The sequence below is a fragment of the Aotus nancymaae genome, unplaced genomic scaffold (genome assembly GCF_030222135.1).
Source record: "Aotus nancymaae isolate 86718 unplaced genomic scaffold, 86718_ANA_hifiasm-v0.15.2.pri h1tg000033l, whole genome shotgun sequence".
Lineage (NCBI taxonomy): Eukaryota > Metazoa > Chordata > Mammalia > Primates > Aotidae > Aotus > Aotus nancymaae.
This window is the reverse complement of record NW_026988447.1, coordinates 52,227,352-52,253,789: the sequence shown is the minus strand read 5'-3', so window position 1 is coordinate 52,253,789 and position 26,438 is coordinate 52,227,352. Positions and strand designations below refer to the sequence as shown.

Below are 26,438 nucleotides of genomic sequence, written 5' to 3'. Positions count from 1 at the left end.
TCTGTATTCACAGTACTTGAAAAGGGCTTGAGTAGGTGCTGAGTAAATATGTGTAAAATGAAGAAAAAAGTAAATGATAAATATCTTATTTTTCACATAAATAACCTTCAAATAGGTAAAACAGCATCAATGAATGATATTTTTAAAAAGAAACATGCAACACTCTAGTCCAAACATCATCAAGGCTTGAATTTCTTCTACATTTTGCCCTTGACAATTATCTTCCCCTCATTGCATAACACCTTCTCATCAGTCTGTTCCTCCTTTCCAAACTTATTTAATGAACTTCTAAATATGAAAGCAATAGTTATTAATGAAGATTATTTCAAAATATATAATTTGCGAGTCACATATACTCTACCACTCATCATCTACCACAATTAAGAATTAATGTATTTGTTTTTGTGGCCCCTCACTGTTAAAATCACCTTTCTTATTGAGAATATCACGCTGGAGGCCTTTTCTGGCATCTTATCTGATGCAATTTTTGCTTTGTTGAATGTAATGACTGCCAAACTGGATACTTGGCCAACAATCCTTTTTCTAGTGGCCATATTTGCATTGGTTATTAAGAAAGCCCATCTTTTTAATAGGCACTTTTTTTTTAATTTAGTTTTTTCCTAAGTTTACATATTGTTTCCTGAAAGTTTGTTTAGCTTTTTAAAAATGACAGTCTTACCTAGTCTGATGAACAGTGCATTACCCTGCTATCGTGTCTTCCTGCTGTTGACTTCATTCTAGAATTAAGGCTACCACTGTTTTGGTCCATATCAATGATGGAATATTTGGATAAAATGAGGATAGATTATCCTCAAATTTAAAAGTTGTGAGGCCATCGGCACATGGCCCGCATTCGCCTCACACTCTTCTAGCTCTTACCTACCTGTTTTCTCGAAGTCCAATTCAAGTATCCTTATACTATAGGAAAAAGGAATTGTAAAATTTCACAGCACCATGGATCTAATCAAAGTTTCCTTACTCACCCATTTCCCTCTGTATTTATAAGAAATGCAGGCAGAGAGATTAAATGAATGTAGACTGCTGTGCATGAAGTTGGATACAAATAACTTAAGCATCAGCTGTTCTCTACTTTTCTGTATTTAATATTGTCCTAATAACTGTAAAATCAAGCTAAATTACCACACATACCATTCATGACAGACATACTAATTTGCCTTTTTGTCTATGGTAGCATAATCATGAAATTAAATGTTCTCTTAGTGTCCCTTTCTTCCAAATATAGTCTGCTGTATATTCTGATGTCAAATGGAAATTAGTTTTTACCCTGCCACTAACTGTGTTAGAGATCATCAATCAACTTTGCTGTATTTTGGAATTTGAAAATAATGAAAAAAAGTTGATGTTATTTTGTTTTGTTTTTATGTGCAGAATGGGTTGTCTCCACTACACATGGCCGCCCAGGGAGACCACGTAGAATGCGTGAAGCACCTGTTGCAGCACAAGGCGCCTGTTGATGATGTCACCCTAGACTACCTGACAGCCCTCCACGTTGCTGCACACTGTGGCCACTACCGTGTAACCAAACTCCTTTTGGACAAGAGAGCCAATCCAAACGCCAGAGCCCTGGTAAACTTGGCCCAGTCCACATTAACTGAATACAGATTGAGACAAGCAAACCCAAATTCATTGACCAACATGCATACACCAGCAATGCATGGTTACAGATATGTAGTTAATCCTGCTAAATTTGTCACCCTTCACAATCAGCCTGTCTACTTCACACCTTCATAGTTTGCTAGCATATGCTGGTGAGCAAAGATGTATTTAAGAGAACACCAGTATAACATTTCTGAAACAAGTGAGTTCCAGACAGATCGATATGAAACCTTTGGAGTGATAAGCAGTTTTAAATGGAAAATAGAAGTTGAAAAATAGGAAATTACAAAATAAATTCTAGATATCTCTAGATAAAGTTAAAACATGAGTGTGAAAAGTTGAAATTATTAATCTCTTTTTGGAAAAAAATAATGGTGAATACATTTGACTATGTAAGAGAGTATAAAATGTAAGCCTATCAAGAGTTCACTTGAAAATTTTTCTTATTGGCTTGATTTCTCAACCACTGGCTAATAGAAAAGTTATGCCTAGTGTGTTACTGCTTCAGGAAGCATTTTATATATACCATTTCAGGAATTGCCCAAGAGAAAATTCCAAGAGGCTGTCCCTAGAGCAGCTTTATGTCTCCCCAGTTCTAATAGTGAATAAATCTTCCTTGCTTCACTTATTTCTAACAATAATCATTGGAAGTATTAGACATGTACTAATTTATGCCTCTTGTTTCCTAATTCTCAAACTAAAAGTAAATCCTTTTTTCTATGTGTTTACGTGGTTTGTGTCAGTTAAAATTGGTCTTCAGACAATCAATATTTAAGCTGAGAGACCATTATAGGAATCATCAAATGCTAAATATGATTTCTATGAAATTTTTTTCCATTGGAATCAATTTATTGATAATTATATGAGAAGTGAATGTATTTTCTTGGTTACGTATAATTATGTGAAAATATTTCTTTTCTCTAGGGAGTCAAAAACATTAATTTTCAATTGGATAGTGGTCAACAAGCTTATAAAATATCACAGTCTGTTAATTGCAAATATTTTAAGTGCTGCATGTGCATGTGGCTATTTATATCTGGCATGTTGTATAGCTCATACACAGGGGAAATGACTTAACCAATTAATTATGTTTGTCACTATTGTGAAAAATAAGAAGAAGCCATCAGCTTAAGTAAGACCATATGCTTTCCTGAGAACTGCTAGTTTGTAAAAACGTTGATTGATGATTGGTCCATGTTGGGACATGCAAAGCTGTTAGCTGGCAGAATAGACATAACAAAGGAACAATCTTGAAATAAAAAAAATGTATAATACACAACAAGTAAACATGCGGCCAGTTAACACATTTTTCTTAATTTGCCCCAATTCCTGGGCATTAGCTTAGTTCACCAAGTTAGAAAGTACCTGACAAACTTCTCCACATTTCTTTACCCCTAGAGCGACCTCCTTGCAGTTATCCCAGAAATTCTCCATACATTTCTGGAAACTATTCAGGAACATAACAGTCATTTCTTTATACAATAAAATTTATTTGATTGGCATATATATTATACAAATGATATAAAAACATGGCTTCTGTATGTAAAATGATCAACATAATGATTTCTGCAGACTTGAAATAGTCCTTTATAAAGAAAATAGTAGCAAAGTTGAAATATTTCCCCAAAGGCAATATATTCTTAGATTTTTAAGTAGATGAATAATTCTTATGCTCTGGGAAATGGCCCTTCAGAAGAATATATGCTTATCTTCAATTCATCTTCAAGTAATTTCATAACCTGGAAAATCAATATACCTTAAAACATCTTAGAACTTCTAAAACATAAGTGCTTCTCTATTTTTCTTTCTTTAAAGAGGAGGACCATGTATTTTTCTTCACTTTTGTTTTCTCTATAACCACACAAACAGAATTATGTACAGGTCCACCACACGTAAGCAAAGTTCAGTGCCTATAGGAACACGTCGCCATTTTTCTTTTCAAATTCCAACATCTACAGGGAATTGAAGAAACGGTAACATTATGTGATAATGTAACATTATTGCCTGCAATGTGCCAGCATGGAGTTGTGTGAGAATTGTTTCTGCATGTTTTCAACTAACTTGATTGTCTTTTGCACAGAATGGTTTTACTCCACTGCACATTGCCTGCAAGAAAAACCGCATCAAAGTCATGGAACTGCTGGTGAAATATGGGGCTTCAATCCAAGCTATAACAGAGGTAGAAAAATGTTTTAGCTTGTCACAAAGCATTCCTTCTCTTACTCCTTCCTCCCTTTCCTTTTTCTCATCTTCTGTGCTCTTCACTCAAGTTTTATTTATCTGAAGAAGCCCCAAAGCCCCACGGGTGCAGAGGAGTAAAACTGCTGTTGCTTTGTTTCGCAGTCTGGCCTCACACCAATACATGTGGCTGCCTTCATGGGCCACTTGAACATTGTCCTCCTTCTGCTGCAGAACGGAGCCTCTCCAGATGTCACTAACATTGTGAGTATGGCGTGGGTCAGAATAACCCCAGGGAGGAAGAGCGAGAGGAACAGAGAGTGTGGGCGTATGTACGTGTGTTTGCGTGTATGTCATCAAAGTAAGCAATCAAGCTTTGAGAAGGGCCCTTGTAATAACATATTGTTGAAATAATTGATAGAACTTCACTGAAAAGAACCTGGATAGGTTAAGAGGTGTTATAAAGTAAAATGGAAGTTATGAAGTGAGACAGCTTAAGATTCTGGGTGTAGGTGGATTGAACAAGCATCTTAAACACATTTTTTTTTAAAACAAAATAGATTTTAAAAGCTCCTCTGAAAGTGAATGGATAATTGGTTGGAATAGAATCTTCATGACTCACTCTAGTTGCTTGAGGGAATTGTATTCCAGTAATTTTCACGAAAATATCGGATCAGTACCATAATCAATCTTAACAGAAGATTAACCAGAGATAGATCAATATCAGGGACTTTTACTTGGTATCAAATTCTTCCTTCTTCAGTTACACAGATTTCCCATTTCCTAACATTACTTTGATTTTTACTTTTGATTTGATCTGGTTTGGTATAGTGGAGGCTTCTTTTACCTGAAAGTTATACCACGTATCCTAGACTGAATGTTGTCTTCAAACCACTTTCATTCAGTCAACAAATACTGAATATCTCAGAATTTTTCTACATAATCTAAATTAGAATTTTCACTTCTAATTTCTTTACATTTCTCTCATTTTCTTGGATTTTGTCCCTTTAAATTTTGGTAATTGTGACATGACAAATTATCGAATGCAGATTTTCTCCTGAGCAAGAGAACTACTCTGCACAAGGTGCAGACATGTATTTGAAGTTCAAGAAGGGCAGTAGAGTATTGAGATTTACGTGTGCAACAGAAATAACTCCCTCAAAATAAATGTTATTGTTTATTATTAAAATGAGTTATGTTTTCAAAAGCAATTGATTGGCACTTGTTGCTAACTTTTGGTATCTCATTCCATTTAAGTTGTGAAAAGAATGTCCAATTTCACTTTTTATTTGTATTCCCCCTCATATTTCTGTTTCTCTGTATTTCACACACTGTTTCCACAGTGAAGTTTCTGCTGGCTGGAAAAATCCATTTTGAGAATTAATTTAATTGATTTAAAAATCATTTAATACTCTCTCTTCATATTATTCAGTAATCAGAGCATAAAATAATTGAAGAATTTAAAGTCTGTATTTATAAGTTTTCTTAATTATAGCTTATTGGTCCTAAGGTCATAATGTTATATGCTAATCTTTATTTACTCCATTAGGCATAAGAATTAATTTCACAAAAAAAGTGCTAATGTAAGTTTAATTTCTAGTCACTTCTTAGAACTTTAAAAGTAATCATCATCCCCTCCCCATTTTTTTTTTTTTTTTTGAGATGACCACCCTCCTTTCTTAAAAAAATTGAGACCTAAACAGACTTACATACAGGCCAGTGACATTAAAACCAAAACAAAAAACAACAACAACAAAAGAAAACAAACAACCACCCAAAAACCTCGGTGTTCCCGCCTGCCTTTTCCTTTTTTTTCTCCATCTTTTCTTATTTGCATTCCAATGCCTATAGGATCGTAGGAGCAATAGTGACACTATGTTACAGTATGTGATTAGTTATAAGGATAACACATACAAGAATATTCTGTGGATTGCTTGATTGCAATCCCCTAAATTAATCTCTTTCAGGGGAGATTTTTACAAAATCTTCAAAAAATAATCCACATAAAATGGTTGTGGGATTTGTGGCCACTCTTACTTTGCTTCTTTACTGACCAATTCCAAATCTTCTGATGGTTATGGAATTGTAATATATTCCCTTCTATTTAAAAAAGTTATATAGGGTACATGTATATTTTCAAATAAAAATAAAATAATTGAAACAACAATTTTGACATGGTTTTCAACTTGTTGAAGACGCTCAAATTTGACAATTGCTATATTAAACTTTAGCTTTCAATTGCTAGTCATTTAAAATTCTTCATTTTACCTGTTCATTTGTCCATTATATTATCTTTCCATCCAGGTCTCTCAAAAGAAATTCTTGAGAGGCACATGCCAATATAATCTCTATGTTTTCTAGCTGTTTTTATGTAAGATACATCCTTCAGGAAGCAGATACCCTATTGATAGGGTTGCCAGGTAAAATACAGGACTCTCAGTTAAATTTAAATTTCAGATAAACAATAAATTTTTGTATATGACCCATGTGATAGTTAAGATATACTAAAATAATTATTTGTTGTTTGTCTGGAATTAAAATTTAACTGGCTTTTACTTTTAATTTCTAAATCTGGCAGTCCTACATTTAGAGGAATTTAACTTTCTCTAGGAATGGGATGCCTGTGAAGTTGTGTTTTCTCAGAACATGACTGGATCCAAAATTCTTTGCAAGTTGATTAAGAAACTGTGTGAACACCGACTGCCTGCTTGCTGTGTCAGAGCTGGCCACTTCCTGACCCTAAAATACCCCACCCTTGGAGCCTTTGTGTGTTGCCTGAAATCATGTTGCATTTTTGAATGCAATGCTGTTTGTTGTGCTTTGATGCTTTTCAACTTGATGCGCCCAAAGTGGAAGTCAATGTAGCCTGTCAGCAGAGTCAGTTTTAACAACTGAGAAGAGCGGCATGAAATTTAGTACCTGCTTTGGACATGAGCATACCCATTCTCTTGCTAGTTTTGTTTTTGTCTGAAAATTCACTCCAATTTTGAGGTTTACCAGTAACTCAATCATGTACAGACTTTTTTTTTCTTTTTTACTGAAAAATCTCCAGATTTTCAGTAAAAAAGAAAAAAAACGATTAATATACTTTGAAAATTAATCTTTGAAAATTAATTTCAAAGATTAATACACTTTGAAACCTAGAATGCTGAATTGCCAGTTACAACACATCCATAATCCAAAGTATTTATCAACAACCATAAGAATAGAAAACTAAGCATTTTAACAACTATCAAGAATAGAATGCAAGGTCTTACAAAGTTTTATATTCCTTCCTATAACAAATCAATGGACTAATGATAAAGTTCACACATTATATTATGTTTAAAAATTTCCCCCAATCCTTAAATTTCACTGGCTTCAGATAAGGAAGACAAGGCTACTAAAAAATAGGGTGCCTGACAATAAAAAAACGGAAGTTATTTATTAAAAATATATATCCTGGCCTTCATTTTCTTATTTATTCTTACATTAAACAATGGTAATATTAATACAATTCTTATTATTTTCATATATAAATAATGGTAATATTTATACAAAAGACAAAGGGCAATTTACAGTAAAAATCCATTATGTCAGAGGCATTAGATAAGAATTAAACAAGACCATTATTATAAAGTGGAGAGACCATATGTATGTTTATACATAATCTTTGTTTGAATATAAGCTTTAGTCCTTTAGATTAGATTTTATATCTGACTAATCAATTTTAAGTATATAAAACCCATAAAAAATAACAAGTATAAAATAAGGGTTTTAGAAATATTGACCCGTACTGTAAATCTTTCAGATTTTGAAAGCCCCTTATTGATAAAGCTTGGCTTAAAAAATAAACATGAAGGCTAGGTGTGGTGGTGGATGCCTGTAATCCCAGCTACTTGGAAGGCTGAGGCAGAAGAATCATTTGAACCCAGGAGGCGGAATTTGCACTGAGCCAAGATTGTGCCACTGCGCTCCAGCCTGGGGGACAGAGCGAGACTTTGTCTCTAACTAAATAAATAATAAACATGAAAATTTGTCATTGAGTGGGAATTTCTGGGACCTCTTTGACTTAATTTCTTATAAGGAAATTTATTCTTATCTTCGCTTCTACCAGAATTAGTAAAATTGGTATCCTTTTATCAGACCTAGAAATAAAGATTTGAGGGATTTTATCTTTGTTTTCTGAGACAGGACCTTGTTCTGTCACCCAAGCTGGAGTGCAGTGGGCAAGATCATGGCTCACTGCAGCCTCAACCACCTAGGCTCAGGCTATCATCCTGCCACAGCCTCCCAAGTAGCTAGGACTACAGGCATGCACCACCATGCCTGGCTAATTTATTATTATTTTTTTTTAGAGAGGAGATCTTGCTCTGTCTTCCAGACTGGCCTTGATCTCTTCGCTTCAAGCAATACTCCTGCCTTGGCCTCTCAAAGTGCTGGGATTACAGGCTTGAGCCACTGTACCTCGTCTTGTTTTGTTTTGTTTGAATACTATTGGTCCTCTGTATCAGCAGCTTCTGTATCTGTGGGTTCTAAATCCATGGATTTAGTCGATCTTGGATTGAAATATTTGAAAAAAATCAAAATAAAAAAATACAATTAAAAAGTAAAACAAGTTTTAAAAATATACAGTATCACAACTATATAGCATTAATATTATGTTAGGTATTGTAAGTAAGGTGGAGCTGAATTACACAGGATTGTGTGCATAGATTACGTGCAAATACTACACCATTTTATATAAAGGACTTGAGCATCCATGTATTTTGGTATCGGTGGGGGAAACGGGGAGCCTGGAACCAATCCTTCACCAATGCAGAGGGACAACTGTAGTTAGAAGATCTTAGCCTCATCTATTCAGAGACAGGTTTAAAATGACATAGAAAACAAGTTAGAAATCATGGTTGTCCATGGAGGAAAAATCTTGCCATACATCTAAAGTCTGAAGATAAAAGCATTCCAATAATATGTCGTTTTATAAAACAACATACTCCAGATACATTTACTTTACAAAGGTCTGAATCAGTCATCAGAAAATAAGCTTCTTAGAGGATAAATGAGTCATCAACAAAGAAGAGAATATTAGAGTAGATATTCAATTGAGTGCTTTCACAGTCAAATCATTTGACATGAATTTCTCATAACTTCAAAAGAAATGGGACTCTAAAATACTGAGAAAAAGTTAACTGTGAACTACATGCCAAATTAAAGTTCAGCTCAAAGTTTCTAGATTTAAGGCGTTGTTGTACAAGGAATGAGAAGAAATTATTCACTGCAGTTTGTCAGAAATATCCAATTACCACAACCAACTTTAAAATCAATTTAGTTTATTTGGAATGGTTTACTTTACTTGGCTGAAATCAGCCTTATTTTCTAGAACAGTTGTGGTAAATCAATCTGTAATAATTTTTGTTCCAGTATCTTATTTTGTTATAACCATAAAATACTTGAGTGAATGAAACCCTGCATTCTTTAGAACTACATGTAGTTTTAAAATATGCTGATTTTTAAAAAACTCTCTCTTAGAGACAGTAGAGTAATAACCGGCTTCTTGATGAGAAAGTTCTCTTAATCTAACCCTCGTTCTTCATGCGGCACCTAAAGCTACCCTTTCCTGACAAGTGTGTCATATTTTGGTGTAGAACAAAGATACTTGAGGAATGACGAGTGGCTACCTCAATAGGTGACACTGCTGACAGTCACTTTATTCATCTTTCAGTGGCTCTCTCCAATAACTGTCTATAATTAAATATGCTCATTAATCTTCAATAAGGGACCTCCTGGGCAAATCAAATTTCTTATCTGAACAGTTTTCGTCTAGTCTCATAACACAAAGAAAAATCAGATATAAAGTAATAGTTTATTTCAGAAATAAATTTTGAATCTTGAAAAGAAATGATTTATTTATGGTACAAGTGGTGTTAATTTTTTGCAATGTGTTGATCTTCAGCATCTAGAGTTTCTCACTGAAATAGATTCAAGTTGTGATCACATAGTTAAGTGAGACAATGGCAAATTTTAGGTTTGTAGGGTAAAGATAACTTTATCACCAAAATCAATTTAAAGTGATGTTTGGCTGATTGTGAAGTTAAACCTCAGAGTATCCTGGATGTTTGGGGAAATTTACTAGTTTGTCATGGACTTAAAAAAAATAAAATAAACATTTGTTTTATCCTTATAAAAATGGAAAAGAATAATACAAAAATTAGCTGGGTGAGGTGACCTGTGCCTGTAGTCCCAGCTACTTGGGAGACTGAGGCAGGACAATCGCTTGAACCCGGGAGGTGGAGGTTGCAGGGAACCGAGATGGCGCCATTGCACTCCAGCCTGGGCAACAAGAGTGAAACTCCATCTCCGGAAACAAAACGAAACAAACAAACAAAAAACAAAGAGAAAATACAAAGCTATATTTTCCTGACTAAATAATTATGCCTTTTCATAGGTTTCTTAAATCATTGGATATATTGCTGAACTTCACAAAAAGGAACAACTTTATTCTTTACCATCCAGAGCAGTGGGTTAATTTGTGATTTAACGATCTTTGTTCCCTGGCAGCGTGGCGAGACGGCACTACACATGGCAGCCCGAGCCGGGCAGGTGGAAGTGGTCCGATGCCTCCTGAGAAATGGTGCCCTTGTTGATGCCAGAGCCAGGGTAGGTGCTGGGGCTCTGAGGTTCTCTTCTACCGCAGTTCATGAGTCTCATCCTTAAGAGAGGGAGTTGCCCCTTCAGTTCTTTGATTTGGAAATACCACGGACTGTAAGTGAAAGGATCAATTCAATAGCAGTTCTCCAGGAAAAAAAGAAACATATAAGCAAATACACACAATGAAAAATGTACCCCAATTTCAGAAACATTAACATTTGAAAAAATGTACAACTTATCCTCTAACAAATATGGCATTGACTAATATTTTAATACTTTTTTTAATCTCAGAAAGTACTTTCTCATATCTCTTTATTTTCATAAGTTTTAAATTTAACCTATAGTATTTAGGTGCTACACATAATAAAATTTATTTCCTACCACCTAAACCAATCACATTTCCACAGTCATCCCTTACTAGTTACATAAAAGTAAGTTATTCTCAAAGTTTTAATGTTTTCCCTTCATCTGGCTGACTTCCCTCCTTTTTATGATATTTACTTTTCTTCTTGCTCTGATTTTACATATTTAGACATTCCGTATTTCCGCTATTCCAAAATAGAATTTGGGCACTGAAGATTGCTTGATCAGACTTGTCCTGTTTTTAATAGCTTCTAATTCCCTCAAGAGTTGCTTTTTCCTTCTTTTTCTTTTTCTAAAATTTTACTTCCCAGCTTATTTTCTCACCCCCCTTTATACTGAATATACCAGAATACACTGAATACACTATCAATATACTTTGTCTTCTATTTCCTTTTCCATGTTGTTTGGTTAACTTTTGTACTGACATCATTGAGATTCTCATGTTAAATAGTTTCCCTCCTTCTTCAATATTTGATATACCTAAGTTAGAACTCATTTCAGTTTGAGTTGTACCATTATAGCTCCATTTTAAATACAGTGTTATATTGGAATGAAAGCATCTGGCTATGGTCATATAAATTGTAAGTGATTTCAGGCAAGTCACTTCACTTCCAAGTCTTTTTTTAATTATTATACTTTAAGTTCTGGGATACGTGTGCAGAATGTGCAGGTTTGTTACATAGGCATACAACGGCCATGGTGGTTTGCTGCACACATCAACCTGTCATCTATATTAGTTATTGCCCCTAATGCTACCTCTTTTACCCCCCCACCCCTTGATAGGCCTCAGTGTGTGATAATCCCTTCCTTGTGTCCATGTGTTCTCATTGATCATTTCCCACTTATGAGTGAGAACATGTGGTGTTTGGTTTTCTGTTCCTGTGTTAGTTTGCTGAGAATGGTTTCCAGTTTCATCCATGTCCCTGCAAAGGACACGAACTCATCCCTTTTTATGGCTGCAGGGTATTCCATGGGGTATATGTGCCACATTTTCTTTATCCAGTCTATCCTTGATGGGCATTTGTGTTGGTTCCAAGTCTTTGCTATTGTGAACAGTGCTGCAATAAACATATGGAAGCATTTCTTTTTCTTCACATCCTCCTCAGCATCTATTGTTTCCTGACTTTTTAATGATTGACCTTCTAAATGCCATAAGATAGTATCTCATTGTGGTTTTGATTTGCATTTCTCTAATGACAAGTGATGATGAGCTTTTTTTCATATTTGTTGGCCACATAAATGTCTCCTTTTGAGGAGTGTCTGTTCATATCCTTCAGTTTTTGAAGGAGTTATTTGTTTTTTTCTTGTAAATTTGTTTAAGTTCCTTACAGATTCTGGATATTAGCCCGTTGTCAGGTGGATAGATTGCAAAAATTTTCTCCCATTCTGTAGGTTGCCTATTAACTCTGATATAGTTTCTTTTGCTGTGCAGAAGCTCTTCAGTTTAATTAGATCCCATTTATCAATTTTGGCTTTTGTTGCCATTGCTTTTGGTGTTTTAGTAATGAAGTCTTTGCCCATACCTATGTCCTGAATGGTATTGCCTAGGTTTACCTCTAGGGTTTTTATGGTTTTAGATCTTACATTTTAAGTCTTTAATCCATCTTGAGTTAATTTTCATATAAGGTGTAAGGAAGAGGTTCAGTTTCAGTTTTCTGCATATGGCTAGCCGGTTTTCCCAATACCATTTATTAAATAGGGAATCTTCTCACCATTGCTTGTTTTTGTCAGGGTTGTCAAAGATCAGATGGTAGATGTGTGACATTATTTCTGAGGGCTCTGTTCTGTTCCATTGGTCTATATATCTGTTTTGGTACCATGGCTACAGTACCATGCTCTTTTGGTTACTGTAGCCTTGTAGTGTAGTTTGAAGTGAGGTAGTGTGATGCCTCCAGCTTTGTTCTTTTTGCTTAGGATTGTCTTGGCTATATGGCTCTTTTTTTGGTCCATATAAAATTTAAAGTGGTTTTTTTCTAATTCTGTGAAGAAAGTCAATGGTAGCTTGATGGGGATAACATCAACTCTATAAATTACTTGGGGCAGTTTGGCCATTTTCATGACATTAATTCTTCCTATCCATGAGTATGGAATGTTTTTCCATTTTTTTGTGTTGTCTCATATTTCATTGAGCAGTGGTTTGTAGTGCTCCTTGAAGAGGTCTTTCACATCCCTTATAAGTTGTATTCGTAGGTATTTTGTTCTCTTTGTAACAATTGTAAATGGGAGTTCACTCATGATTTGGCTCTCTATTATGGGTATATAGGAATGCTTGTGGTTTTTGCACATTGATTTTGCATCCTGAGACTTTGTTGAAGTTGCTTATTAGTTTACAGAGATTTTGAGCTGAGATGATGAGGTTTTCTAAATATACAATCATGTTATCTGCAAACAGAGACAATTTGACTTTCTCTCTTCCCATTCAAATACCCTTTATTTCTTCCTTTCTTTTTTCCTTCTTTCCTTCTTTTTCCTTCTTTCCCCTTCTTTCCTTCTTTCTCTTTTCCTTTTTTCCTTTTCTTTCCTTCCTTCCTTCCTTCTTTCCTTCCTTCCTTCCCTCCCTCCCTCCCTCCTTTCCTCCCTCCCTCCCTCCTTCCTTCCTTCCTTCCTTCCTTTCTTCCTTCCTTCTTTCCTTTTCTTTCTTCTTTTTCTTTCTCTTGCCTGATTGCCCTTGCTAGAACTTCCAATACTCTGTTGAATAGGAGTGGCAAGAGAGGGCATCCTTGTCTTGTGCCAGTTTTCAGAGAGAATGCTTCCAGCTTTTGCCCATTCAGTATGATATTGGCTATGGGTTTGTCACAAATAGCTCTTGTTATTTTGAGATATGTTCCATCAATACCTAGTTTATTGAGTGTTTTTAGCATGAAAGGGTGTTGAATTTTATTGGAGGCCTTTTTTGCATCTGTTGAGATAATCATGTGGTTTTTGTCATTGATTCTGTTTATGTGATGGATTATGTTTATTGATTTGCATATATTGAACCAGCCTTGCATCCTAGGGATGAAGGTGACTGAATTGTGGTGGATAAGCTTTTTGATGTGCTGCTGGATTCAGTTTGTCAATATTTTATTGAGGATTTTTGCATCGATGCTCATCGGGGATATTAGCCTGAAATTTTTTTCTTGTGTCTCTGCCAGATTTTGGTATCAGGATGATGCTGGCCTCATAAAACGAGTTAGGGAAGAGTCCTTCTTTTTCTATTGTTTGGAATAGTTTCAGAAGGAAGGTATCAGTCGCTCTTTGTACCTCTGGTAGAATTCGGCTGTGAATTTGCCTGGTTTCTGGGAATCTTGTTGATCTGTCTAATATTGACAATGGGGTGTTACAGTCTCCCAGTATTATTGTATGGGAGTCTAAGTCTCTTAGTAGGTCTCTAAGAACTTACTTTATGAATCTGGGTGCTCCTGTATTGGGTGCATATATATTTAGGATAGTTAGCTCTTTTTGTTGCATTGATACCTTTACCATTATGTAATACCCTTCTTTGTCTTTTTTTGATCTTTGTTTGTTTGAAGTCTGTTTTATCAGAGACTAGGATTGCAACCCCTGCTTTTCTTTTTTTTTTTTTTTGCTTTCCATTTGCTTGGCAAATATTCCTTCATCCCTTTATTTTGAGCCTATGTGTGTCTTTGCACATGAGGTAGGTCTCCTGAATACAGCACACCAATGTGTCTTGACTCTTTCTCCAATTTGCCAGTCTGTGTCTTTTCATTGGGGCATTTAACCCATTTACATTTAAGGTTAATACTGTCATGTATGAATTTGATCCTGTCATTATGATGCTATCTGGTTACTTTGCCCTTTAGTTGATGCAGTTTCTTCAGAGTGTCAATGGTGTTTATAATTTGGTATGTTTTTGCAGTGGCTGGTACCAGCTTTTCCTTTGCATATTTAATGCTTCCTTCAGGAGCTCTTTAAGGCAGGCCTGGTAGTGACAAAAATCTCTTAGCATTTGCTTGTCTGTAAAGGATTTTATTTGTCCTTTGCTTATGAAGCTTAGTTTGGCTGGTTATGAAATTATGGGTTGAAAATTATTTTCTTTAAGAATGTTGAATATTGGTCCCCACTCTCTTCTGGCTTTTAGGGTTTCTGCAGAGAGATCCGCTGTTAGTCTGATGGGCTTCCCTTTGTGAGTAACCTGACCTTTCTCTCTGACTGCCTTTAACATTTTTTCCTTCATTTCAAACTTGGTTGGATGAAATGATGAACCTGATGATTATGTGTCTTGGGGTTGCTTTTCTTGAGGAATATCTTTGTGGTATTTTCTGTGTTTCCTGAATTTGATTGCTGGCCTGTCTTGCTAGGTTGGGGAAGTTCTCCTGGATAATATCCTGAAGAGTATTTTCCAACTTGGTTCCATTCTCCCTGTCACTTTCAGGTACATCAATCAAACATAGATTTGGTCTTTTCAGATAGTCTCATACTTCTTAGAGGCTTTGTTCATTCCTTTTCATTCTTTTTTCTCTAATCTTGTCTTCACGCTTTATTTCATTAAGCTGATCTTTGCTCTCTGATATCCTTTCTTCCACTTGATTGATTAGGCTATTGGTATTTGTGTATGTTTCACAAAGTTCTCATGCTTTGTTTTTCAGCTCCATCAGGTCATTTATTTTCTTCTCTAAACTGGTTATTCTAGTTAGCAATTCCTCTAACCTTTTTTCAGGGTTCTTACCTTCCATGCATTGGGTTAGAACATGCTCCTTTAGCTCAGAGGAGTTTGTTTTTACCTACCTTCTGAAGCCTGCTTCTCCCAATTCATCAAACTCATTCTCTGTCCAGTTTTCTTCTCTTGATGGTGAGGAGTTGTAATCCTTTGAGGGAGAAGAGGCATTTTGGTTTTTGAAATTTTCAGCCTTTTCGTGCTGTTTTTTCCTCATCTTTGTGGATGTATCTACCTTTGGTCTTTGACGTTGGTGACCTTCGGATAAGGTTTCTGCAGGGATGTCCTTTTTGTTGATGTCAATGCTATTCCTTTGTTTGTTTGTTTTCCTTCTAACAGTCAGACCCCTCTGCTGCAGGTCTGCTTAAGTTTGCTGGAGGTCCACTTCAGACCCTGTTTGCCTGGGTATCACCACTGGAGGCTGCAGAACAGCAAATATTACTGCCTGTTTCTTCCTCTGGAAGCTTTGTCCCAGAGGAGCACCCACCAGACACCAGCTGGATCTCTCCTGTATGAGGTGTCTGTTGACCCCTGCTGGGAGTTGTCTCCCAGTCAGGAGGCATGGGGGTCAGCAACCCACTTGAGGAGGCAGTCTGTCCCTTAGCAGAGCTGAAGCGCTGTGCTGAGATATCTGCTGCTCTATTCAGAGCCAGGATACAGGAATGTTTAAGTCTGTTCAAGCTGCGCCCACAGCTGCCCCTTCCCTGAGGTGCTCTGTCCCAGGGAGATGGGAGCTAGAAGTCCCTGACTGGGGCTGCTGCCTTTCGTTAAGAGATGCCCTGCCCAGAGAGGAGGAATCTAGAGAAGCAGTCTGGCTACAGCGGCTTTGCCATGCTGTGGAGGGCTCCACTCAGTTCGAACTTCCTTTACACTGTGAGGGAAAAACCACCTACTCAAGCCTCAGTAATGGCCAGCGCTCCTCCCCACACCAAGCTTGAGCATCCCAGGTTTTCATACTGCTGTGCTGGCAGCGAGAATTTCAAGCCAGTGGATCTGAGTTTGCTGGGCTCTATGGGAGTGTGATCTACTGAGGTAGACCGCTTGGTTCTCTGGCTTCAGCCCCCTTTCCACGAGAGTGAATGGTTCTGTCTTGCTGGCATTCCAGGCGCCACTGGGTATGAAAAAAACTTCTGCAGATAGCTCAGTTTCTGCCCAAATGGCAGCCCAATTTTGTGCTTGAAACCCAGGACCCTGGTGATGTAGGTACCTGAGGGAATCTCCTGGTCTGTGGGTTATGAAGACCATGGGAAAAGCGTAGTATCTGGGCCAGAATGCACCATTCCTCGTGGCACAGTCCCTCACAGCTTCCCTTGGCTGGGGGAGGGAGTTGCCTGACCCCTTGGGCTTCCCAGATTAGGTGACACTGCAGCCTGCTTCAGCTCACCCTCCATGGCCTGTACCCACTGTCTAACTGGCCTCAATGAGATGAACCGGGTACCTTAGTTGGAAATGCAGAAATTTCATGCCTTCTGCATTGATCTTGCTGGGAGCTGCAGACTGGAGCTGTCCCTATTTGGTCATCTGGCCAGCCTCTGGCCACTTCCAAGTATTTATCAATAAAATATGAGTTGGACTCAGAAACTCCAAACTCCTTTCCAGACTTTCTTAACGTTCTTTGATTCAATGAATTCCATAGACATTTTCTTGTAACAGGTTCCACAGATCTTCAGGCAGAATCCAGTGATAAACGGGCAGCCTTAACATTACTCTTGCCTTGGTTTTCATCTGCCTTGCTATCCGTTGTCCACATAGTGTAATTTATGTTCTTTGGTAATCATCATTGATCTAGTATATTCTTATCTATTTAAAGCTTTATTCAACCATGAGCTTCCCCTGCCATAGGGTTTTTCTGGTTTCCTTTTAAGGTTACCTGGCATTCAGCTATTTTAAAAATATTTCTATGGTCAACCAGTGCACTCTGAGTATCGTGTACTTTACTGGAAATTGTGTTGATGTTCCTGTAAATGTTTTGTAATCCATGTTTAATAATGAAAGGGTTTCCCATTTCTCTCTCCTAAAGTAAAACCCCTTAATGTTTTTCTATTATTCAAATTAAAATTTCTACTTTTAATGGAAATTTATTCATTTTAATATATCTCTGCCAAATTTTTCTGTATTGATATAACCCATTATTACAGACTTTTATATTTTTGGATACCCTCTGAAGCCTCTTCCTTAAAAGCACCACTGGCAACAGACTCTTTCCTTTGAAATATTAATTAATTAGTTAATTTTACACACAGACTTTATTAATTCTACTTTTTTTTTTTACTTCTCATTTGCAACTACATTTAGTATCCTTGTCTACATATATAAATATCTCTTAATTCCTTATTCCTTCTAATTTAAATATCAAATTTCAGATGTTATCTTTTTTTTTTTCAGCTCTACTCCCATTCTAAGCTAAAACTGAAATCCCTTCCCTATAGCATTTTCTATTGTGAAAGAGTGCTCCCTAAAGGTCAATGCGCATACAAATTACCTAGGGACCATGCTAGAATGCATACTGTAATCCAGTTCTGCAGATCTAACAAACTCTCAGATGATGTCAGGGATCCTGATTTTGGGATTATGTTTCAAGCAGCAAGGAGTTAGGGATTTCCTGTTCACAAGTCCTATTTGAAGGTGTACTTTCACCATGAGGTTTTTATTGTCAATCCTTTTAATGTGTTTCTGGGACTCTGATTTAGTTAACATTTGAACAGTGCTTTAGAATTCATCAAGCATTTAAACACAAAGTATCTTATTTGATACCCAGAGCAATCCTGTGTTGCAGGGTGGCTTAGTGTACTGAAATTTAAGATTGTGCTGTTTAACTTGTGGTGACAGAGTTAAGATAAGAAAAACATTTCTCCTCTGATTCTGCATCTTTCTCCTAACTCTTCTAAATGTCATTACCTCCCACTTCAGATGTAAAGAGAGCCCTTCTCTCCCCATTCGAACAAATCACTGGTTTATAATTAGTCATATTTTCTCCCTGAGCTTATGACTTGGGCTCCCCTCCACTCATGTGTCCCATTTATGGGGTAGGGTAAGAAGACTGGCAGCCCTTCTAGAACCACAGGGAATATGGGATATCTAATTCCCCTAAATGAGGGAGGGCTGTCACAGAAGAAGGGTGCAGGAAGTATTGGACAGAAAAATGAGCACATATCTGCTATTTTACCTCTTGATTTCCCAGTGCACGTGCACACACACACACACACCCACAACCACACACACTTTTGAAAACTTCCTCTCTCAACCTAATAACATTGCCCTAGAATTCGCCCTTTCCCGAGGAAGAGATAGTAAAAAATTGTGCCCAGCTACTACATTGAGCTCCAAGGTCAAGATCGCTGGGTAGTTCACAATCTTCTCAATCAGGTTTAGAAATAGTATCTCATGGGTATATAATCATGGGGCTAAGTCATATATTTTGCCTATTCACAATATATAACAAAAGAAAAACCATATACTCACAATAGTATCTGTAATTTTTAAAGTACACGCAGCACACTCTATTCACTAGTCCAGAGCATAAGACACATTTTGCTGGACAGACTGGAGAGCAGGGGACACAGAGGCCTCAGTTCCTCTGTCAGCCAGTGTGTCTGCTCCTAGGTCCTGCTCTTAGGAAGGCCCTTCCTTGTCCAGTATCCTCAATGGACACTACTGAGAGGGCCACCAGAGCCTGCCCATCTGGGAGCTCTCTTGTTTTAGGAGCTGGTTTTGTTGGCACAATTACAAAGCTTGTCATTTGCTTTAGGGATCATGCAACCTCAGGGGTCCTAGGCTTAAACTCGCTTGAAACTTAGCTCATTTAGAATTTCAGTTAGATACTAGGAGATGTGCTCCTAGGAACCCTGCTAGCTAGTAACTAGTAACAGAAATTTTTTCAAATCTCTGAACGTTATCACAGCCAGTGTTATTTTTCTCTCTTTGTAAAAAGAGTTGGGGCTCAGGAAGTCTCCAAAGTAGAACGATAGACTGAAGTGGCAAAGCAAAGCTGTTCTGCTTCTGGTGCAGGCTGTATCAGATAAAATGCTTTATAATGAGGGAATTGTTGCCTCTCATTTTTGGAAGAGGTCTAGGTAATCAGGCTTCCCCCATTTCTTTTCCTTTTCCCATGAATCTTTTCTTCTGCACTTTCGCAATTCTTTGCCCTGGTTTGAATTATCATTACCCTGAGGCAGTAAATTCAACTTTTGGCAATTCAGCAGGGAAATAATTGGCCAATCCTCAAAGGTCTTATATCCCTGGTTACAGGTTGAAAGATTTTCTTTGCAAAATTTATATGTTCTTTCTTTTTCCACTTTCAGGTAGAACTTTAACAAAAATAGAAAGAAGTAGGCAAGACATAAGACTTTTTTTTTTTTAAGAAGAACAAATGCTATACAGTCTAAGAACCAAGGATCAATAGTTAATAATTAGCCAATTACTTACCTACCTCCAGGCAATAATTGCCACTTCTCAGCACTGGATTAAAAAGTCATCATCATCCCAACTATCCCTCTTACTCATGGAAAATATATTTTAGAGCGTGTCACTTGCAATACCCATCCACCTCTATCTCTGCAGGGCAGAGATCTGGGAAGGGAACCCCAGAAACAACAAGTGTTCATCATAGCTATTCTCAAGTTTCTCGGTTTTTAAATTGTCTGTTTTGCTAACCATTTATTTTTATAAATAAAAATATGTTCATTTTAATTATAAATGAAAAATGTTCATTCTCCCCGCCCCTCTATTTCCTCCTCTGTATTTCAGAGAAATTTTATGTTCTAATGTATTGTCAGTCTCCCTTCCACTTTGCACTGTCAGATCTCTTAGTGACCATCTTTTCGTAGTATTTATTTCCAAAGACAGTATAGGCAGAGAAATGTCTTTAGAATCCAATGCCCTGAATTCAAGTTCTGTTCTAATAGCTGAGTAAACTTGGACAATCCTTGAGTTCTCATTTAATTTTTCTTAATCTCGATCTGGAAAATGGTCTAATAATACATTTTAGGTTTTCCTTTTAACTCTATTAGGAGGATTGGGTCACGTATGCATCATACATGAAGAAAGCTTATCAACTGCAAATGTTCACAAAATTTCAATTCTAGTACTAAAATAATCATATTACTATTATTTATTTATTTCCTACGACCTTGAAATTCATGCAGTACTATTTTATCTCTTACTATAGCTCCCTCTCTTTTTTCTTATGACTTTAAGATACTGCATGTTTTTGGATAGATCTTCCTTCCGCTATCTACTTTTCTCCATTCCTTCTTAGCCCTGGAAGTCAGCCCAGTTTTCCCTTCCTCACTTTTATTATGACAAGCCCTTGGGCAGTTGTAAAGATATACCTCTTTTTATCACTAAAGTTACACTCAATTTTCTTTTTATAAGAGAGTGGTTTGGCCTGGTTCTCTAAACACTGAAAACATTATTTCCAACTACACATCAGAGTCAGGTGATTTTCTTGAGCCTCCTGGAATATGTCCTTCCTGTCCCTTATACCTAGCTATATTGTCTATTTTTAAATGTAAAGCACTTGGAAAATAGTCATCCAATTTGCTTCTTGCCAGAGTCCCTTTCATTTTTTAGTTCTGTATGCAAGTTCCAGAACTATCTGCAGTATTTTCTGAAACATCTTTTAAAACTAGATAACAATATCTTCTTTGTGCACTGTTTCTCCTTGTAGAAAATGACCAGCGTTTGTATCCTTGGCTTGCTGAGTGGAGTAAAATCAAAGATTTTCCAGCATCCCTTGTTCTTTTTCTCTTGATAGAGTTCCCAGAATAAATCCTGCCTGTAAGTGAAAAGTCTTGGATGAAAATCTAGGTCTTAGGACTTTTGGACTAGATTTCCTTCTTATTCAAAACAATGAGTTAGTTTGTATTTAAACATAAGTGAGACCTGAAGCCTTAATGAGTTGAGAAATACTTTGGGATGCTCAGAAAGCAATGATCAAGTTCATGGAAGTACATTCTTTTTAAAAATCGAAGGGAGACCTTGTGACCAACCAGGTCACAAATATAAAATTCCAAAATATAGGATTCCAAATATAGAATATATCATGGTCAAAGCAATAATGATTTCCTTTTGGGTAGGGTTCCTAGAGATTCCAAGAAGACATCATGAAATATACGAGTGAAACATATCACCAGTGAAGTTCTGTCTGCCTGGCACTAACTTTTTTCTTGACTTGAGTTGTAGGAGGAACAGACACCTTTGCATATTGCCTCCCGCCTGGGTAAGACAGAAATTGTCCAGCTGCTTCTGCAACATATGGCTCATCCAGATGCAGCCACTACAAATGGGTACACACCACTGCACATCTCTGCCCGGGAGGGCCAGGTGGATGTGGCATCAGTCCTGTTGGAAGCAGGAGCAGCCCACTCCTTAGCTACCAAGGTAAGGAGAATGACATCATGACAACACGGACCAAGAGGATTCCTAAGTCATGGCCTTTCTGCTCTACCACATACAGAATTAGATGTCCTTAGGCCTTGACTTACTTCTTTCTCTACATATTTAAGATTCATTGTCTAAATGATTTAAGGGAATTGTAAGATTCCATATATCTTCAATAAAGAGTGTTGAATTTCATTCTAATTAATGCCAGTGTTGTTGCTAGGACAGGTATCTAGTACTCTAAGACGATTTTCATAAAGCAAGGACTACTTTTTCTTCTTTGCATTATAAAATCTATAATATATTCTTAACAAAAAGATAAATGAAATTCCTAAATACATTGAACTGGTAATACTAATGAGGAAGAGGGTACTGCGTTAGATGTATGTGTTGTGAGTCGTAGTACCAGATCGAAACTCACTTTACTTAATCTTGCATTTTGCCAACCCTATCATTAGCCATCACTTATCTGACATTCTCATTCCCATATTAGTTTCCAGTCTTTTGCCTGAGTATTTGCAGTGTTTAAACAGAGCTGGGCTGGAAAATCACACTTCCTTAGTTATTAACGACGCCGAACAAAGAATTTTACTTATGTTCCAAGTTTCATGACAGGGCAGCATAATTTTTCCTATGCTTTATACATTCTATTTGACATTCATAATTTGGAGGTGACTTAGAATAAAACATGAATATGCTCAGCTAATTAGAGCAAAATAAATAGCGCTAGTGCAAGTAGATTTGTCATGGGGCAAAATAATTCCCTCAAATGTAACAGTGATTCAGATTAATGAAAGGACAATTTCAATTCTCTCATAGTAAGTAGGCATAGGGACTGCATCCAGGGAGAAGGAAGATTGCAAATATAAACTGAGATAGTGATGTGGCTTCTGTCCTCTGTAGCCCACTAGCTGTTATGGCTTATCTGGTTGCCTATGGCTATAAAAAGTATTTTGATAAAAGAAATTGATAATTATTGAAATTTTGCACGCTGAAAAGTTGAAAGGATTTTAAAAGTTCTTAAAAAATAGAAACTAAGCAACGAATGTGGTAATAACCTGAGAGACTAAGTGATTGTACTATCAGAGGAAGGTATAAATCATCAAAATTAAGATACATAAAATACAGAAGTAGAGAATAAAAAAATAGTTTCTCTCTTTCAAAGATTTTTAGGAGTTAAAAAATATAGCTAGACCCATGGTAAATTAGGGCAATAAAATAGAATACAATGTTAAACAGCATTTTAAGAGTTAAACTGATGAGAGCTCAACAGTGGTTGATTCATCATTATTAAAGCCATGTAAGTGTTTCTAAATATTCAACTGACTAGGGCTCAAAGTGGTTGATTCATCATTATTAAAGCCATTTAAGTGTTTCTAAATATCAGAGGGTAAATAAGTCGTGGTGGGATTAGCATAGAGGAGGAAGGTAGATGTGTGTGTGACTCAAGAGATGCCTTCGAACTTTGGTTTTGTTAGTCTACAGTATATTTTATGGAGTTTTGTCTAATAATTTTTTCTAAACTTATAAGAGTTGGATCACTATTCTAGCAAGACTATAAAGATAAGGAGATTATTTTTCCTTCCTCATCATATAGTTTGTCTCAAAGAACTACTTCATCCAGAGTATCACCCTCATCATTGTGTGCGTTAAGCGGAGTGGGGAGAGCTTTATGCTGGTTTATATGGACAATGCAAGAAGGAAGAAATACTTCCTACGTTTGTCCCACACTTGGAAAAAGCCAGAAGATTCACTGTCTTCCAAGAATTTATTAATACCAAATGTTCAAAAAGAAGCAAAAAGAAAAACGTCATCTTATTTAAAAATAATTTGTCTGGAGACACTGAAAGGGGAATACTGCTTCTTGGGGGATATTCTGTGTTTATGATGGGGGCTTAAATGGTCCCAGGATAAGCCATAGCTTAGAGCACCTAATCCAGGCATATTTGCTGTGTGTTTTACGGGCCCTGGTCAGTGTTAGAATTTCCCTACTCCAACTGTAGTGCCAGAAGAACATGTGATTAAACTGTCTGGCCAAGAGGATGGATTTGAGATCATGGTGTAGGAACTGTGCCATCCTCAAGATCTTAGTCCACAGACTTATCTGTTTTTATAACACACTGAATGTATACATATCAACATGTGTAGGAGAGCATCTTTCTAAAAAAATTTATAAAATTTCAGTGTGTTTGAATGTCTGGTGTTAATCAGCTCAACGTCATGCCAGAAGTAGAATGTATTTTACAAAAGCAATTGGTCTTTTAGACAGTTGTGAGTCCTCTGGGAAAGGCGACAAGTCAGAAAGGGAGTTACTTTTTAGTAGTGCACATTTTTTGTTCTATAGACCGTTTGTCTTGCTGTTTCTGCAGAAACATGTCAACTAATTCACAAATACTTGTTTTTACTATGGCTGCCAAAATATCCTAAAATTTAAATAAATTGGGAATTCAGGTGTTATAAAAAGGTTTAAAAGAAAGAGGAGAGTTGGAGAGAAGGCAGCTGTTGTTTCAATTCTATTAATTTTAGAGACAAGAAAAAGGCTTTTTTCTTTTTTTTTCCATTCACAAATTGGAGCCACTTTATGGACACTAGTGGCTTTTAAAAATCCCAAACCTATAAAGTCAGACTTCAGTCTCCAAGCCCTTAAAATAAAATTTCTTTTGTGCAATCTATCCAGCCAAACTTTTGCATGTTAAATTTCATTCTTTTCTTTGTCCTTGTTCATGGCTAACAGATTTAATGCTACCAGTATTTTTTCCAAATGAAGAATCAGTATAGTTTGCTTAATATGTTAACAAATAAAAAGATTTTGTGAGGAGTTACACAAACAAATACGATTTTACTTTTGTTTCTCACATTTTCAGAAGGGTTTTACTCCCCTGCATGTAGCAGCCAAGTATGGAAGCCTGGATGTGGCAAAACTTCTCTTGCAACGCCGCGCTGCCGCAGATTCTGCAGGAAAGGTAAAGATTTTCTATACATTGTAATTATATAACAGTCAAGGTGATAGATTAGGAGATCCTTAAAGACATTTTTCTCACTTCTCTGAAAGGAACGTGAGAACAACTGATGAAACTATCCCAAATAGACATGGTGGCGATGTCTATCCATGACCGTCAATGTACACACTGATTCAGAAAGCATTTTGAACTATGCCTCAAAGTCTTGTCACAACAGCGCCAGAGCGTTTCTATATTAAGAAGAATTCCTGCAATGTTAATATAGTATTTCTTACATAGCAGTTTAGACTTTTATACATTGTGACCATCAAGATGCCCTTTGCTGGTGATACGCTCAATCATTTTCAACTTTAGTTATGTTTTTAATATGAAAATTATTAGGGATTTGTTTATCTTTATTTTTTTATTGACTATATTAATTCATTAACATGAACTTAATCAATATCCAGGCATCCTGGTAGCTTCAGGGCAGCTAACCCTAATTTATTAATGCTGAAACTTAAACACACCCTTTACAGAATGGCCTTACCCCGCTCCATGTTGCTGCTCATTATGACAACCAGAAGGTGGCGCTGCTGTTACTGGAGAAGGGTGCTTCCCCTCATGCCACTGCCAAGGTGAGGACCACAGAAATAGGGTGTAAAGATCACCTGAAAAGACATGAGAATTGTCGTTTAAACACATGGTATAGTATAAGTGAGACTAGTCCTAGCAATAGTAGCTTTTGGTATTGAAACCTTTTTTTTTCTTGTATTTCTACCAGTTGCATCTAGAAACCCTTTTAAGATTTTTAAAGAGTCAGCAAATATTAAGGGCATGTTCCTATAAACCAGTAGAGATGAATCTTATTGCTAACATTCTGTGTGTTAGAGAATGATGTCTGAATTTTGAGAAATGAGAAATAGGGTCATTAACATGTTTCCCTTCTCTCCTATAAACCAAATGCTATGATAAAAATGTCCTTTTATACTCTCATTCTTTCAGACTTCAAACTTCTATTTGTTTCTTTGTTTTTTAAAAATGTTTTACCTGTATTAAATGTAGCATGGATCCCTCTAAGTCCCTAGACTTGGGGATGGCAGGGTATGCCTTTTTTGTGTATATCTATACAGCACCAAATTCCAAAACTAAGACTTGTTCTTATGGACAGGGCATTTCCCACCACTCTAGTTGGCACCTTATTACACAGAATATATATATGAATGCCATCTAATACATAAAGTCCTTATAAAGTCCTTATTGCATCTTCCGTTCACTAATTCAGCAAAACTATTTTGAGAACACATCAGGGTTATTTAAAAAATATTGATTATGAATCACGAGGTCAAGAGATTGAGACCATCCTGGTCAACATGGTGAAACCCCGTCTCTACTAAAAATACAAAAAATTAGCTGGGTATAGTGGCGTGTGCCTGTAATCCCAGCTACTTAGGAGGCTGAGGCAGGAGAATTGCCTGAACCCAGGAGGCGGAGGTTGTGGTGAGCCGAGATTGCACCATTGCACTCCAGCCTGGGTAACAAGAGCGAAACTCCGTCTCAAAAATAATAAAAAAAAATATATTGATTATGGCCGGGCGTGGTGGCTCACGCCTGTAATCCCAGCACTTTGGGAGGCCGAGGTGGGTGGATCACGAGGTCAAGAGATTGAGACCATC

The 26,438-nt window shown here is 36.7% G+C and overlaps 1 protein-coding gene across 50 annotated transcripts in view; it reads left to right on the top strand.

The window, feature by feature from the left end:
- ANK2 (ankyrin 2) overlaps positions 1–26,438 on the top strand; it is a 678,679-nt gene that overhangs the window by 547,688 nt on the left and 104,553 nt on the right. For 40 of the 50 annotated variants that reach the window (XM_064383969.1, XM_064383974.1, XM_064383975.1 and 37 more), the window contains 7 exons: positions 1,390–1,587; positions 3,698–3,796; positions 3,961–4,059; positions 10,333–10,431; positions 21,626–21,823; positions 24,688–24,786; positions 25,302–25,400. In XM_064383969.1, the coding sequence (XP_064240039.1) occupies positions 1,390–1,587; positions 3,698–3,796; positions 3,961–4,059; positions 10,333–10,431; positions 21,626–21,823; positions 24,688–24,786; positions 25,302–25,400 (891 nt within the window). The remainder of the gene's footprint in view (positions 1–1,389; positions 1,588–3,697; positions 3,797–3,960; positions 4,060–10,332; positions 10,432–21,625; positions 21,824–24,687; positions 24,787–25,301; positions 25,401–26,438) is intronic. The other 10 variants (XM_064383966.1, XM_064383973.1, XM_064383964.1 and 7 more) reach the window with 2 other exon arrangements.